Source organism: Acomys russatus, chromosome 14 (genome assembly GCF_903995435.1).
Source record: "Acomys russatus chromosome 14, mAcoRus1.1, whole genome shotgun sequence".
NCBI lineage: Eukaryota > Metazoa > Chordata > Mammalia > Rodentia > Muridae > Acomys > Acomys russatus.
The window spans coordinates 15,375,768-15,392,097 of record NC_067150.1 but is presented as its reverse complement, the minus strand read 5'-3'; the positions used below and the strand labels follow the sequence as shown (position 1 = coordinate 15,392,097).

General features: G+C 51.1%; 2 protein-coding genes across 2 annotated transcripts; both read right to left on the bottom strand.

Annotated features, from left to right (window-relative positions):
• Positions 1-436: 436 nt before the first annotated feature.
• Positions 437-1,670, bottom strand: Icam4 (intercellular adhesion molecule 4 (Landsteiner-Wiener blood group)). Its single transcript, XM_051155971.1, has 2 exons — positions 795-1,670; positions 437-637 (listed from the first exon to the last, which is right to left on the bottom strand). The coding sequence occupies exons 1-2, from the start codon at positions 1,582-1,584 to the stop codon at positions 522-524; spliced, it is 906 nt and encodes a 301-aa protein (XP_051011928.1). The 5' UTR covers positions 1,585-1,670; the 3' UTR covers positions 437-521.
• A 1,406-nt stretch (positions 1,671-3,076) lies between these two features.
• On the bottom strand, positions 3,077-15,439 carry Icam1 (intercellular adhesion molecule 1). Its single transcript, XM_051155977.1, has 7 exons — positions 15,269-15,439; positions 11,551-11,811; positions 5,458-5,772; positions 4,856-5,143; positions 3,960-4,217; positions 3,613-3,861; positions 3,077-3,522 (listed from the first exon to the last, which is right to left on the bottom strand). Exons 1-7 carry the CDS (start codon positions 15,333-15,335, stop codon positions 3,350-3,352), a joined length of 1,611 nt encoding a protein of 536 aa, XP_051011934.1. The 5' UTR covers positions 15,336-15,439; the 3' UTR covers positions 3,077-3,349.
• Positions 15,440-16,330: the final 891 nt, after the last annotated feature.

The following is a 16,330-nucleotide window of genomic DNA, read 5'->3' as shown; positions in this document are numbered from 1 at the left end:
GGATCTGTAGTGAAAAAGGAGGTGGGAGAAGGGAAATTAGCCTCCAATCAGAGGTGCGGCGTGTATCAACGGAGCCAATGAGAAAAAGCCATACCAAGAGCCAGCCCTTCCCCAACCCAGGGCCGAGAGAGAGAGAGAGAGAGAGAGAGAGAGAGAGAGAGAGAGAGAGAGAGAGAGAGAGAGAGAGAGAGAGAGAGAGAGAGAGAGAGAGACTAACTCTAGACGAGGAGGAACTCGGGTTCTAGAACCCTGAACCAGCTTTGAAGGAGAAACTTCAAGGTGCCTTGAGACACCCAAGGTGTTGTTTCCACCAGTACCAGGTTTTGAAACGATGGCCAGGCAAAGGTCCCATCCCTGATCTACAAATCTTCAACCCCCTAGAGAAGGAATTTGGAGAAAGCAGGAATCCACGAACCGTAGGGCCGAGACTGAAGAAAGGCTTTATTGTTCCAACAAGAATCTCTGAATTTATTACTCTGGGCTTCTTTTCCCCTCCCTCTTGTCAGGCATCGAACATCCGTCTATAACTGTGTCTGCACGGCCAGGCACTTGCGCACGTAGACAATCCCCACCAGGAGCATCCCCACCACGGCTGCGATGGAGGTAGAGGTCAAGGCTATGGAGGCTGGACTCAAAGCTAGGAGCAGGAGTGAAAATTAGGAACCAGGAGGAATGAGGCCCACCAAGCGTGGAGCTCACGCCTGTTCTGCAGGCTCTCTTGGAGTGGCAGCATCCCGTCCCCCCCCCCCCCCCCCCCCCCCGCACCAATTCCCCGGGTTTGCAGGGTGCCTCACCGAGGACCGTCAGCATAACAGGCGCCGAGCTTCTGTGCACCACTAACCCGTCGAGATTGAGGCGTGCATGGCAGGTGAGTGGTTGTAATAGGTCATTGGGTCCAGCCCGCTTCGGGTAGATCAAAGTGACATTAGCCAGATCTGAGCGGGTGAAGTGCTCCAGATTTTGAAAATGAACCACCTGGCCACCTCTCCTCAGGCTCACCACCAAGAACCCCACGGGGAACACATGCGTTACATAGCAGCGCAAAGTGTATGTGTGGCCAACTAGGACCGGAGGCTCCAGGATCACGCTTCTCGGCGGTTCTAAGGCAAGAAGGGTAAGGCCCACAAGGCACCTCCTAAAGCAACTGCCAACTACCCACTTCCTCCACCCTTCTCCCCTCATCCCAGCCCGGCCTGAGCCCCGGTTTCCCTCACTGAAAGCGGTGATCCTGGCGGTGGCCTCCTGCGTTTCTCCTGCGCAGGTGACGATGCAGCGCACCTTGGAAATCCAGGCCCTCACATCCAGTAGTTGGTAAGATACCCAGCCGGATCCGTTGAGTGTCTTTCCTTGCTGCAGCTGAGTGTGCAGGCTGGAATGCGCCGGCAGGGGGCAGCTGTGGCTGCAGTTAAGCCACACCGAGTATCCCGGAGGCACAGCCTGCAACTCCGGATTTAGATGCACCAAGAAAGGCACTGAGGTCACAGAAGGCACTGGAGGGTTTTGCATCCACTCATGCTGGGGGCTCCCACCCCTGGGATAGACGGCCATCAGCAAAAGCGACGGGAGCAAAAAGATAGACTCCATAGCACAAAGCCTGCGTTGAGGTATTGGCCAGGCTGCCAGGAAGCATTGGCTGGCCTGGGTGATAAGAAGGCTCCCTGGCCACACCCCAGAGTGGGCCCCTCTCCCCCGCAGCCCTGTTGACGATACCTGCCTCCCCTCTACTCCAGAATGATACATCAGACCCTACTATCAACCAAAAGTCATTGCATTTTTCTGAAGTGAGTTTTAGTTTTCACTTAAGCCCCAAAAAGTCATTTTAAAAAATTAAAAAAATAAATACATAAATAACTGGGCAGTGGTGCCTTTAATCCTAGCACTCAGGAGTCAGAGACAGGCAGATCTCTGTGAGTTCAAGCTGAGCCTGGTCTACGCAGAGAAACCCTGCTGGGAAAACAAACAAATTTAAAAGAGATTTCACTGGGCATAGATGTGACTCAGGCCAGCTGAGTTCAAGGCCAGCCCATTTCTCACAACATGTTCCAGGACAGCCAGGTTTACATACAAACCCTGTCTCAGGAAACAAAATCAAAGCCCAGTGGTGATGGCAGTAGCATCGCCTGCCTTTAAATGGGAAACAAGCAGGCTGATCTCTGTAAGTTCAAGGCTAAAAACACTGGCCGCTCTTCCAGAAGTCCTGAGTTCAATTCCCAGCAACCACATGGCGGCTCATAACCATCTGTAAGGAGGTCTGATGCCCTTTTCTGGCATGTAGGTGTACATGCAGACAGAGAACTCCTACATTAAATACAAAAAAGTGTGTGGGCTGGGGACTAGGGGGGCAGGGGGGGGGGGGTCGGGGAGATGAGGAGGCTGGACCACAGACTCAGGGCTGGGTTAACAGGCAATCCTTTGGGGAAGGAGTGGTGGTGGTCAGGGATACTCAGAGGGCTCTGGCTAAGTGATATGCTGCCTGTCCTCAAACGCATAAGAGGCGGAGGCCAACATAAAACTTTATTGAGTCAAAGGAAAGGCTTCTGAGCTGGGAGGGGTAACCGTAACCCCACAGCTCGCAGGACCCTCCCCAGTAGTCGCAGCATTTCCTTCCATTTTGTGAGCACGAGACTCCGTAGTTGAGCTGCCAAGGGTGGGCATCCTTATGTAGACATGGTGGCTAACGTTGAGAAAAAGGCAGGAACGAGTGAGCGGGGACGTGGTTATCCATGTGGGTGCTGGGAGTCAAGGGTGTGGCGGCAGGGCTCCGAGAGAACCGCTGCTAGTCCCCATGAGTCAGTCCTTTTGGGAAAAGCATCCTGACCAATGGAAAAACCCCAGCCCCACGTGACCCTTCCCTCAGGCTCTATTGAGTGTACGGCCCTTGCAACAGTGTCCAGGCAAGGACCTCTATGTTCACTCGCTCACAGCTCTCCCGTCTGTGCAGGGTACTCAATAAATAGCAGGTAAAACAATTAATAAATACATCATCATGAAGAGTTGCGGACAATGCCCAGCTTTCCTATGTCAGAGGAAATACGGTCTTATATTTCACCTCTTGCTTGTGTCTATTGGATACCTTCCTTAGCCAGGGGCCCCTCAAGCACAGGCACAAGATCATGAAGCCAGCATTTCCTGGCAGAAGGCACACATGTGGGTGGGTCCAGGTCACACACCCTAACAGTCTTGCCAGTCCCGTCATCTTAGGCCCGAGGCTACAAGTGTGCGGTAGAGAGGACGTACATCCTGAGGCCACCATCCTGTCCTGTCACAGCCTGAGGAGGTGGGTTGAGGGTAAACCTTTCTGTTCAAAAGCAGCAGCTGCTGCCCACGGAGGTGCTGGTGTCCTGGCAGCTCAGGGAGGCGGGGCTTGCGCCTTGAGTTTCATGGCCTCCTCCTGAGCCTTCTGTAGCTTGTAGATCTTGATTTTTCTCTGGTGGTTGTAAAGGTAAATGGCCAAGATCACAAGGCCCACAATGGCCACCACTGTCACCACAATGATGATGGCCAAGTTATTCTGTTGGTGGTCTGTGTGTTAGAGACAGAAGGGGATGGTGAGAGTTGAGGACTTGGCACCTAGCCCACCCCTCACCTGGACCTATATCCCAGGACACTCACACAGCACTGTCAGGGACACATCCCTGGTGACGTTCCCCTGGGAGCTCACGGCATGGCACTCGTAGATACCGCTCATCTCCCGTCTAACATTTTTCACTACGCCGATGGGCAGCGGGGCGCCATCTGTTCTCCGGCTGCAGGACAGCTTGGGGGCTGGGTTGCCCCAGGCCTGGCATTTCAGGGTCTGCTGAGACCCCTCTTGCCAGGTCCAGTTCCCCAGGCAGTCCCTCTCGTCCAGCCGGGGACCGTCTGGAGAAAGTGTAGAGTAAAGGACACCGGTCAGGGAAGGCTCAGAGGGCACATAGGGCAGTTAACGGTGTTGATCACTACCCCGCAGCCCCACTCACACAGCACGCGGAGTTCCAGGGTCTGGTTTTTAAACAGTGACTTCCCAGCCACCTCCAGGGCCGCAGAGCAAAAGAAGTGTCGCTTGTGATCCTCGGAGCTGACATTCAGCGTGAATTGGACCTGCGGGGATGGTGGCCCAGGGGTGGCGCCGCTCAGCAGCACCACCAGTGCTCCACCGCGGGCTTCACACCTCACAGTTACTTGGCTCCCTTCTGACACCTCTGGCTGGCTCAGGGTCAAGACCGGAGCAGGAAAGTCTAGGGGCGGAAACATTCCGTGAGTCTCGCCCAGAGCAAGCCCCGCCCTTGACCCTTAACCCCTCAGCTCAGTGGTAAGTATAGGTGAGCTTTACTCCAAGCTCTGTCCTCAGCCCCAAACCCCAGCATTGGCCATCTGGGAACTGGGCTCTTCCTTTCAGCCTAGCCTCCACTTTTTTTTTTTTTTTTTAAAACAAAGTCTCACTGTTTGGCCCTGGTTGGTCTTGAACTCTCTCTCTTTTTTTTTTCTTAGATTTATTTATTTATTTATTTATTTATTTATTATTTACACAGTGTTCTGCCTGCATGTACACCTGCAGGCCAGAAGAGGGCATTATATCTCATTATAGATGGCTGTGAGCCACCATATAGTTGCTGGGAATTGAACTCAGGACCTTTGGAAGAGCAGCTGGTACTCTTAATCTCTGAGTCATCTCTCCAGGCCCTGGCCTTGAACTCTTAGGGACTCCTTCCACCTCTGGCACCCCTGGTCATGCCCGTGGAGCCAGTCCTTACTCATGGGCTACCCCACCTACAGTGTCTGCTCTGCCCCTGAACTGGGTTTTACTCCTTTGGTACCCTTCTCAGTCAGGTCTCCAACGTCTGCTGTTGCTGGACCAAGCCCCGTCCTTTCTTACTGTAGATGTGCAAGGTCTTCTGATCCTTCAGGATGTGGCCTGCCAGCTCCAACACACAGCGCAGCTGCTGGGTTCCTTCCAGCTCACCAGTCACTTCCACCAAGGTGGTGGCTGACACAAAGTCTCTGCTGCTTGTCTTCTCTTGGGGCAGCCTCTGGCCTCCCAGCTCCAGATGTATCTGCGCATCAGAGGCAGGAAACAGGCCTTCCAGGGAGCAGTGCAATTTCTGCTGAGTGCCCACCTCCAGGAAGTCAGGGGTATCCAGCTTTAGGGTGGTCACAGGAAGATCTTGGGAGACAAGACAGGCATGAGCAAGACTCGTGGCCACCCACAAACCCCCTTTTTCTTTTCTTTGTATTCATTTATTTGATCTGTATATGTGTACGCGACTCACTTGTGGAAGACAAAGGCCAACTTTCAGGAGCCAGTTTTCCCCTTTGGAAGTTGAGTATTGAACTCTGGTCATCAAGCTTGGGTGCAGGCCCCTTTACCCATGGAGGCATCTCGCTAACCCTAAAACTTCCTCAGCACCTCTCCCCCCACTGCTGGAGTCAGCTTCCTCCCAAGAACCCACTGCACCCTGTGCAGGAACAAGGCCTCACCAAAAGTCCGGAGCTGCCTGACCACGGAGACGTTGGAAAACAGCGACAGCCCTTGGGGCCTGAGGTCCAGTTCTGTGCGGCATGAGAAATTGGCTCCATGGTGGTCTCTACTAGCTAGCACCAGGGCGGTGATCTCCTTGGACTCCCCAGGGAGGTCACCCACTAGTCCCTGGCTCAGCATCTCCTCCCCATGGAGCAGCTCCACTGAGAGCTGGGTCTGGGGTGCCCCGCCTTCTACCTCACAGCGCAGGGTGAAGTTCTGGCCCACCTGCTGCCAGGCCGGCAGAGGTTTCAGCTCAACACGTTCCGGGAGTGCTGCAGGGAAACAGAGGGTTGGGGATCCTGTAGGATGAACTGCTGCCGACAACCCCACACCTGACTGAGGGCCTCAGGCACTGGAAACCACAGCCCTAAGCAGACAGGAATGCAGAGAGCCTTGGGGAAAGCCAGGGAGGAGGCCAGGAGTGTGTGCACACAGGTTGTCACCCATTCCCAGCAGTGATTTCTGAGAGGTGAAAACAAACTCCAAATTCTATCAAGAGCAAACTGTGCGAGTAAGTGTGCTAGAGGTAGACATGACTCCTCAGGACTGAGGGGTGGGGGGTGGCCCAGTCTTAGAGGCCTTGCCTATCAGGCAGGAGAGGCAGGAGGCCCTGGATTCCATCGCTTCTCTCTCTCTCTCTCTCTCTCTCTCTCTCTCTCTCTCTCTCTCTCTCTCTCTCTCTCACACACACACACACACACACACACACACACACACACACACACACAAAGATTACATTGATTAAATTAAAGTGACCAGGAGTGGTGGTACACCTTTAATCCCAGCACTCAGGAGACAAAGGCAGGTGGATCTCTGAGTTGAAGGCCAGTTGGGACTACAGTGAGTTCCAGAACAGCCAAGGCTACACCGAGAAACCCTGTCTCAAAAAACAAACAAATGAACTAACAAATTCCTGGATCCCATGCAAAGTTGGAAAAGAGAATAAACCCCACTGAGTTATCCTGTCCTCCCGTATGCAGACCTGGCATGCAGGTCTTTTTGTTTTGTTTTTGTTTTTGCTTTTGGAGGCAGGGTTTCTCTGTGTGGCCTTGGCTGTCCTGGACTCACTTTGTAGACCAGCTGGCCTCGAACTCACAGTGATCTGCCTGCCTCTGCCTCCCATGCTGGGATTAAAGGCGTGCGCCACCACGGCCAGCCAGACATGCAGGTCTTACACCCACACATCATACATACACAAGGAAAATAACATATAAACCAGGCATGGTGGTGCATGCATTTAATCTTAGTACTTGGGAGGCAGAAGCAGGAGGATTGCTGTGAGTTCAAGGCCAGCCTGGTCTACAAAGTGAGTCCAGGACAGCCAAGGTTATACAGAGAAACCCTGTCTCAAGTCTCAAAACAATAACAACAACAACAACAACAACAAAAAAAAAGAAAAGAAAAAAGCCAAAAACAAAAAAAAAAAAGAAAACAAGAAGAGCCAGGCAATGGTGGTGTACCCCTTTAATTACAGCACTTGGAAGGCGGATCTCTGTGAGTTCGAGGCCAGCCTGGTCTATAGAGTGAGTCCAGGACAGCCAGAGCTGTTACACAGAGAAACCCTGTCTCGAAAAAACAAAAAAAACCGAAAGCCTAGCATAGTGGTACACACCTGTAATCCCAGCACTCTGGAGGCAGAGCCGGGCACCTACATGGTGGCTGACAACCTCATGGACTCTGGCTCCCTCTTTTAGCCTCCTGAGGCACCAGGCACAAACTGGGTGTACACTCACCCACAGGCAAAATATCCATACACATAAAATAAAAACAAATCATTTTGTAAAAATTAACCTCTGAGCTGGGCAGTGGTGGCGCATGCCTTAAATGCCAGCACTTGGGAGGCAGAGGCAGTCAGATCTCTGTGAATTCGAGGCCAGCCTGATCTACAGAAAGTGTTCCAGGACAGACGAGCCACACAGTGAAATCCTGTCTCAAAAAAAAAAAAAAAGGCGAGAAATGACCTCTGACCTCCTTGCACATACTGTGCCGCCCCTCTCTATACAAAGTAAATAAAAATACAGCTTGTAGAATGTGTGCTCCTTTCAGACCTAAGTCCCCAAAGAGACAACTTGACTCCCAGACTTAAAACACAGGCATCCAAAACAAACAAACAAACAAAAAAGCAAAACCAAGCCTGGCGTAGTGGCGCACGCCTTTAGTCCCAGCACTCAGGAGGCAGAGGCAGGCAGATCGCTGTGAGTTCGAGGCCAGCCTGGTCTACAAAGTGAGTCCAGTACAGCCAAGGCTACACAGAGAAACCCTGTTTCAGAAAACAAACAAACAACAAAACCAGGCACATGGGAGAGGGCATGGTTCTTGGTCTTACATCTTGGCCCTGAATTTAGTCTCTCACAAAATCCTGGTTGTTCCAGTCTTCAAATATTTGTCTGCCCCTCCCATCTTGGATGCTGCAATCAAAAGCAGCAAGCGAGCCAGGCTGCGGCTGGATCCAATTGCCGCCAGCCAGCTTCCACTTCCGGTAATCTAGCTTTCCACACCCTCCCTGGCTCCCTTGCCCCTTTCTTCCCAAGGAGAAAGCACCTACACTGGCACCCATGTGCAGTTCTTCTCATGCACACTAGGTGGTAGTTTTCTTCTCCAGCCTTTCTCTAGGGTGTTCCCTCTGCCAGGAACAACCCCTCCCCACCCCCGCCTGGGTTTTTGGGTGGTTGTTAGTGACTCCCAACACACACACCTGAAATTCACTATGTAGACCAGGCTGGCCTTGAACTCCACCTCTGCCTCCCAAGTACTATGATTAAAGGTATGCACCACCACCGCCGCCGCCGCCGCCGCCGCCGCCGCCACCACCACCACCACCACCACCCCGGGCTCAGGTTCATGTAAAGTAAGTAAGGCACAGCTGAACAGCCCAAGTGACAGCCCCAGGCCCAGCCCTGGGTTTCCAAGATCAGGTACCCTGGGAAGTCTCATCAGAGGGACTTCCCAAGGCCACCAGGAATGCTTGGAGACTTCTCTCCCTCCAGGACAGCACTGGCACACATACCCACCATCCTCCAAATCAGAAGCTACACTGAGAGTTCCCAAAGGCTGAGATTTCTGTCAGCCAACACTAAGATTTATGGCTTCTTTCTTTCTTTCTTTCTTTTTTTCTTTTTCAAGACAGGGTTTCTCTGTGTAGCTTTGGCTGTCCTGGGCCCTCTTTGTAGACCAGGCTGGCCTCGAACTCATAGAGATCCACCTATCTCTACCTCCCTGAGTGCTGCGATCACAGGTGTGAGCCACAGCGCCCAGCTAAGATTGCTGGCCTTCAGGTTTCCCCATATCATACCAATCTAAGGACAGCTGCCAAATGCCCAATGGTTACCCAGTTCCTCGGTGCTAATTCCAAAGCCAGCTGGGTATAGCCTCAGCCTGAAATTCCACAGTGAGGGGTTGGGGGCATGGTTCAGAGAGAGCTCCATCCCTAGAATACCCAGAGCAGCTGGAGGAAGGGTTGAGGTTAGCGCTGGCGTAACATGTGAGGCCTCCCCTCCCCTCCTGCCCCTGCTGCACCCAACACAGAAATGGTCACAGCATGCATTTCCTTTTAATTAATATAACATTCCTTCAGGCAGGAAGGAGCTTTTGCATTCTTTTATACAGTTGCAAACTATTCCATGGTATGCCCAAACCAAACTTTATCTCACCATTCCCCTGGTCCTCCTCTATCTTTGAGTGGTTTGGTAAATATTTGACCTTCAAATACAGCTGCACTGTGGGTTAGGATGCTCAGTGGTTCAGCACATACCTGGCCAAGAGCAAAATGCTGATGGTCCCATTCTCAGCCCTAAGGGGACAGAACAACCCTGGATCTGGACCAGTTCCCCGTGGGAGGAATCCAGGCACCAACCATTTCCAAGCCTGGAATTTGAAGGTTGCAGGACACATATATATCTTATGTAAAGAACTGATATCCAATGCAGGCTTGTAGGCACACACACCTATAGTCTGGGTGCTTGGGAGGTGGGTACATGAAAAACAAGATGTCAAAGCCAGCTTACCTTAAAAACAAAACAAAACAAAAACAACAACAACAAAAAAAAAAAAAAAAACAAGCAGGTGGCTCAGTAGTTAAAGCACTGGCTGCTATAGCAGAGGACCTGGGTTCGGTTCCCAGGACCCACATGGCTCACAACCATCTGTAACTCCAGTTCCAGAGGTCTCAATGCCCTTTTCTGGTCTCCACCTGTGGGCACATTCATAATGCAGGTTCAAGACATTCATTCAAACACACACACACACAATCTTTGAAAAATTAAATAAATAAAAACAGTGCAGTGGTGGCACAAGCCTTTAATCCCAGCTCTCAGGAGGCAGAGGTAGGCAGGTCTCTGAGTTCAAGGCCAGCCTAGTCTACAGAGTGAGTTCCAGAACAGGCTACATGGAAAAACCCTGTCTGGAAAAATAAAAACAAACAAACAAACAACAAAAACAGGACCAGCAAGATGGTTCAGAGAGTGAAGGCATTTAGTGCCACCAAGGCTGATGACCTGAGTTCCAATTCTCTGGGTCCTACCTGGTGCAAGGACAGAAATGACTCCTGGAAGTTGTCCTCTGTCCCTGGTACTGGGGGTTGGTCTGGTCTTTTAATGCTAATTACTGGGCCCCTAAGAGCTAGTGTCTGCTCAGACCATTGCATTCTCAGGTACACCTGTCCTTGTTGTGTAAACCTTGCTCCACCTAATTTAAAGTTGATTGGTTAAAAACAAAAACAAAAAAAAATGCTGAAGCCAGGTGGTGGTGGCGCACGCCTTTAAATCCCAGCACTTGGGAGGCAGAGGCAGGCGGATCGCTGTGAGTTCAAGGCCAACCTGGTCTACAAAGTTAGTCCAGGACAGCCAAGGCTACACAGAGAAACCCTGTCTTGAAAAAGCAAAAAAAAAAAAAAAAAAAAAAAAAAAACCAAACAAACAAACAGAACAAAACAAAACGCTGAAGCTTGGGATTTGGCAGAAGAGAGGGGGAGGAGTTTTGAGGTGCAAGGCCAAAGGTTGGGGAACTCAAGGGAAGGTGCAGGGGAGGAGGGAATGGACAAATTCCAGAGAAAATCATAATGCAAGTACCTGGGACTGTGAATGGGAGAAAGATAAATGGATAATCTGATAACAGATTCGTTACTATGTTCACCTCTGTGCTTAATTTTGAATGAATCATAGTCTCAATGTATGGTTGTTTGGGGAAATTATTGACTAATGAATAAATAAGGTTTTACTAATTATATGATTGAATATTAATTCTCAATAGTCATCAACACCCTGGAACATGTGCATACACACAGTGTTTCACTGTGTAGCCTCCCCAGCTTGCCTGGAACTCATTATGTAGACCAGGCTGACCTTCAACTCACAAAGATCCTCCTGCCTCTGTCTCCCAGGTGTAGGAATTAGAATAATGTGCTACTGCGCCTAAGATAAATTTTTTGGCTTTTCGAGACAAGGTTTCTCTGTGTAGCCTTGTTTGTCTTTGACTCACTTTGTAGACCAGGCTGGCCTCGAACTCACAGACATCTGTCTGCCTCTACCTCCCAAGTGCTGTGATTACAGGCGTGCACCACAGCACCCAGCTCCTGACGTAATTAAAAAAATAAACTAAAAATTCAAAAGTACAACGCAGACTGGGCGTGGTGGTGCACACCTTTAATCCCAGCACTCTGGAGACAGAGACAAGTGGATCTCTGTGAGTTTGAAGCCATCCTAGTCTACAAAGCTAGTCCAGGAAAACCAAGGCTACACAGAGAAACCCTGTCTGGAAAAACCCAAAATTATATTTTTAAAAACCCAAAACATTAGAAATAATAATAATAATAATAATAATAATAATAATAATAATAATAATAATAATAATAATGTACAGTTAAATAAGACAGAAAAATCCAGGCATCAGATGGTAGCATTCTAGAATGTTCTAAATCCCTATGGTACACTCTCCTGGCTGAGGCTTAAAGAGCTTTCTAAATGACTATGGGACTTTCCAAAGCTGCCTCCTCATGTGCCAGCTGTCATGTCCCCTGGGTCTCTCTACGCCCTGCCCCTGGCCATGCCACTCACAATATACCACGACCCTGGCAGACAGCGAGGACTGAATGGTGTCACAGTTCTCAAAGCACATCGGTCTGCTGTCTTTCTGAATGTTACTCAGCTTAAACAGCTTCCAGTTGCGTTCACTCCTCAGCTCGACTTTCTGCCACTGAGTTTCCAAGCCCAGGTTAAGGCTCCGGTTGCAGGAGGATGAGCAGTTCACCAGCAGGGACCCTCCTTGAGGTAGGAAGGCTTCTATGGGGTTCATGGATAGCTGAGCACCACCAGGCCCTGGAACAAAAGGGAGAGGTGATAGGCTGGTTCCGCTATGTGACCTCAGGGCTAAGTGCTGACTGCGCAGCCTTGAGCCAGGCCGAGTTCTGACACCCTCCCCTCACCCCCCTATGCAGGAGGCAGCCAAACACAAAGTACACAAAGATAACAAATTATGGGTGTTGAGGGGCTGAGGCTGGGGCTGGCTGGGCTCAGTGGGCAGAGTGCCTGCCTAGCATGCCTGAAGCGGAGCACCCCAGAAACTGGGTGTGGTGGCACATCCCTGTAATTCCAGCACTCAGGAGGATCAGGAGCTGAACACATCCTGGGTGACAAATGGAATCCAAGGACAGCTTTGGATACAGGGATTTCTCTCCCTCTACCAAGTACAGGATTTTCTTTCTCTTTAAAAATAATTTCTTTGTGTTTGTGTATGTACATATGTATGGGTGTGTGTGTGTGTGTGTGTGTGTGTATGTACATGCAAATAGGTGCCAGAAGAGGCCATCAGACCCTTTGAAATTGAGTCTTTGTGGTGCTGGGATCTGAGCACCGATCCTCGGTAAGAGTAGCCAGTGCTTAAGGGCTGTGCCTTCTTTCAGCGCTGCCACACCTAGTTTAATGCAGAGCTAGGGATGGAGCCCAGGGTTTCAGACTAGACAGGGCTCTGCCCACTGAGCCTGCACCAGCCTCACAGAGCAGCTGGGTTTTCCTTCTTGTTCTTATTCTGGCTTTCCCTTTTCTGTCTGTCTGTCTGTCTGTCTGTCTGTCTGTCTGTCTGTCTGTTTTGAGACAGGTTTTCTCTGTGTAGCCCTGAATATAGACCAGGCTAGCCTCATAAAGATTTGCCTGCCTCTGCTTCCCAAGTGCTGGAACTAAAGGTGTGTGCCACCATGCCTGGCTTGACAGTGGCTGGCAATATGAGTATTGTCATACAGCCGGGCACAATGGCACAGCACTTTTGTTTTGTTGTTGTTTTTTTTTTTTTCTCGAGACAGGGTTTCTCTGTGTAGCCTTGGCCATCCCGGACTCACTTTGTAGACCAGGCTGGCCTCGAACTCACAGCGATCTGCCTGCCTCTACCTCCCGAGTGCTGGGATTAAAGGCGTGCGCCACCACTCCCGGCTCCCAATGGCACAGCACTTTAATCCTAGCACTCAGGAGGCAGAGGCAGGCGGATCTCTGAGGGTTCAGGTCAGCCTGGTCCACAAAACGAGTTCAGGGCAACTGGACTACAAGAGAAACTCTGTCTCAAAGGAAAATAAAGAGTAAATAGAGTAAGACATAACATTTAGTTCCTTCAGCGCTGGAGAGATGGCTCAGAGATTAAGAGCACAGGCTGCTCTTTCAAAGGACCTGGGTTCAATTCCCAGCACCCACATGGCAGTTCATAATTGTCTGTAACTTAAGTTTCAGAGGAGCCAATACCCTCTCACACAGTCATACATGCAGGTAAAACACTAATACACATAAAATTTTTAACTAATTTAAAAAACACATATAGTTCCTTGTTGACAGATTTGAGAAGAAATCTGAAGGATGAGAAGGCTGAATAGAAGAAAACAAAAACAAAAACAAATTTCAGACAGAACAGAGAACGCAAAGGTCCTGAGTCAGGGAGGCAGGAGCTGAAAGCGGGGTCAGAGGAAAAGAGGAAAGGAATGAAATAAGAAGACCCTCTGGGTAGTGGTGGTCACATTGAAAATCTGTCCCTAATGCTAGATGTGGTGGCGTACACCTTTAATCACAGCACTTAGGAGGCAGGAGGATCTTTGTGAGTTCGAGGCTAGCCTAATCTACATGGTGAGGTTTAGCTACACAGGGAGACCCTGGTTTTTTTTTGTTGTTGTTTTGGTGTTTTGTTTTGTTTTGTTTTTTTGAGGGGGTGTCCCTTAGCCTGGGGGGTTGCTCAGAAATATAGTACTTGACTAACTTATGCAAAGACTTATGGTCTGTCTCCACCACAGGCTTAAGCAAGAAGGAGAGGTAGGTGTGGAGCCTGTAAATCAAACACTTGGGAGGCAGAAGCAGGAAGATCATGAGTTCGAAGTTAGCCTGGCCTGGAGAGCAACTTGTAGACCAGCCGGGCCAATATACAGAGTTTTAGTGTGAAAACACTAAAAAGGAGCCAGCAAGAAGGCTCAACAGGTAAAGACTTGCAAGCAGCCTGACTGCCTGACGTCAGTACCCGGAGCTCACGCAATGGAGGGAACCAGTTCTGCAAGCTGCCTTCCAGCCTCCACATTTATGCTGTGGCATATGCACACACATGTACAATAAGCAAATAAAATGTAATCAATAAATTAAAGGAACAAACCCAGGCAGTGGTGGTGGATGCTTGTAATCCCAGCACTCTGGGAGGCAGAGGCAGGTGGATCTCTGTGAGTTCGAGGCCAGCCAGGTCTACAAAGCAAGTCCAGGACAGCCAAGGCTACACAGAGAAACCCTGTCTCAAAAAAAAAAAAAAAAAAACCAACAACAACTAAAAACACCACCCAAAGCCTGTGAGCTCAACTTTCTCCCCTCTCTTCCTGAAGGACACCAGTGCTGTGATTAGTGGGCTGGGCTGGAAGTACAGCCGCTGGACACTCCACGGAGAGCACTGAGGCTAAGAGACTATCCAGCTATGGGTAATTCTGGGAATCCAGATCAGAAGCCTCCTGTTGAGCTTCACACCAAGTTCTGACCCTTCCTCTCAAAGAACAGCTGGGCCTTCCCCAGGCTTCAGCCAGGGAGGGCAGCAGAGGGGTGTCCTGAGCAGCTTCACTTCTCAGCCTCTGGCTCCTGAGTACACCAGCCCTGGAATTCCCCAGCGCAGAAGCAGCCTGGACTTCCCCAGGGGTGCCCATGAGGAACAGGGTGTCTGTGGGAAGGGAACCGGACCTCAAGACTCAGCTTTGTACGGGTCAGCCCCTCATACCATCTGTTCCCCACCTGGGCCACATTCCGATTGCCCCATGGCAAGGCCTGTGACCACAGTTCCCATTGCACAGACCAGGAACCCAGGTTCTAACTGTACAAATTTATAGAGGAGCCGTGTGTCTCCAGTCTGTAATCGCAGACTGAAGGAGGAAGGGCTGGGAGGCCACGAGGAGTGAGTGTTCAAGACAGAGACCAGGCTGAAGCTACATGTCGAGGCATCAGCAAAATGGGAGGGAAGGGAAGAGAAGGCGGGGAAGGGAAGCATCTGGAAAGAGGGAGAGGAGGGAGAGAGAGGGAGTGGGACTGGGAGGAGAAAAGAGAATGAGAAACACTTGTGTTCTATAGCCTGCCCATGGAGTAATGCAACGCGGGATTCGAACTCCACGCTGTTGGTTTTCAACCCTTCACTTCTACACTCCCACTTCCCGTTAACAGCAGCTTAAGTACGATCCGTGTGATGTTCCGCTGCTCCAGGAGCAGGACTCCATCGCGCTTTGGGTCCACCTGGAGATTGGGGACTTGTCCCCAAAATCGACCCCCATCTCGGACTCACCTGGGATCATAACGATGACCAGGGCCAGGAGCAGAGGCAGCACGGGCCCGGCGAAGGTGGGAGCCATAGCAGGGCTGGGGCTGAGAGCAGGTAGCAAGGAAACCCGGCGCAAGCACTGGCTGCGGTCAGAGGCCAGCGCTGCCTTTATAGCGGCTGGCCGCGGGGGGCCGAGGGGCGGTGCTGTCGGGGCCACTTTCCCGGAAACCTCGCGCCTTCCCCTCCGGAACGAGGACTTTGGTATTTCCGGATGAAGACTGTACCCTGGCCGAGAGGGGTGGTACTCACAGTACCTCGCTGGCCGCTGCGACCCAGGAATTTCCAAACTGAGGTAATGACTTGTAAGGGGTGACTTCTAAGGGGGCGGAGTGCTTGTGAGAGAGCCGGCCTCAGCGATGAGAAGGTGGGTCCAGGAGAGAAGGCTCCAGGCCTCAAGGAGTCATGCCTCCAGATGAATTGCTTGACTAGTGCCCACTCCCCTGGGCTATCAGCACGGCCATTCCCTCGAGAGAGTAAACTGAGGCTCCGCGTTTCGCAGGGATCTGAAATCAAGTCCTGATCCCCGAACTTCTGCAAGCAGACCTCTTTAACCCACCAGACAAGCCCTTGCCATCTATTCACAGGTGCTCCTCTCCCTAGGGCCATGCTCCATCCACTTGACGCTAGAGATTTTCAGAGCAAAGATTTAAACAGGCCCGGACAGATCCGGCGTGGGTGAATCCTGCCAGAGAGGCGACGTGCAGTCCTCACGTCCCTCTTCCCACCCACGGGTGCCCCCGCCCCCGCGGCCTCGCTTCCCCTTTTCTGCTTTGACCGCTGTGAGTTCATGTAGCTCCCCAAAACGGAAAAAGTCTGATCCTGTGTCGTGGAGCCCTGCACCGTCCTTTCCTAGGTTTGATGGGGAACTGAGAGCAACTGGAAAGGATAGGCACCTTTCAGAGGAGAGGGACGTGTCCCCCACCCTCCCTCACCGCTCTGGATCTTCTCCTCCGCCCCTTCACTTCTCTCTCTCTCTCTCTCTCTCTCTCTCTCTCTCTCTCTCTCCTCTCTCTCTCTCTCTCTCTC

Coding starts and splice junctions, on each gene's coding strand:
- Icam1 (XM_051155977.1), bottom strand. CDS start 15,335: ATGGCTCCCACCTTCGCCGGGCCCGTGCTGCCTCTGCTCCTGGCCCTG. Junction 5,773..11,550: donor TGCCAGGGTCGTGGTATATT/GTGAGTGGCATG, acceptor GTTTCCCTGCAG/CACTCCCGGAACGTGTTGAG. Junction 4,218..4,855: donor GAAGACCTTGCACATCTACA/GTAAGAAAGGAC, acceptor TTCCGCCCCTAG/ACTTTCCTGCTCCGGTCTTG.
- Icam4 (XM_051155971.1), bottom strand. CDS start 1,584: ATGGAGTCTATCTTTTTGCTCCCGTCGCTTTTGCTGATGGCCGTCTAT. Junction 638..794: donor TGTTATGCTGACGGTCCTCG/GTGAGGCACCCT, acceptor TCCTGCTCCTAG/CTTTGAGTCCAGCCTCCATA.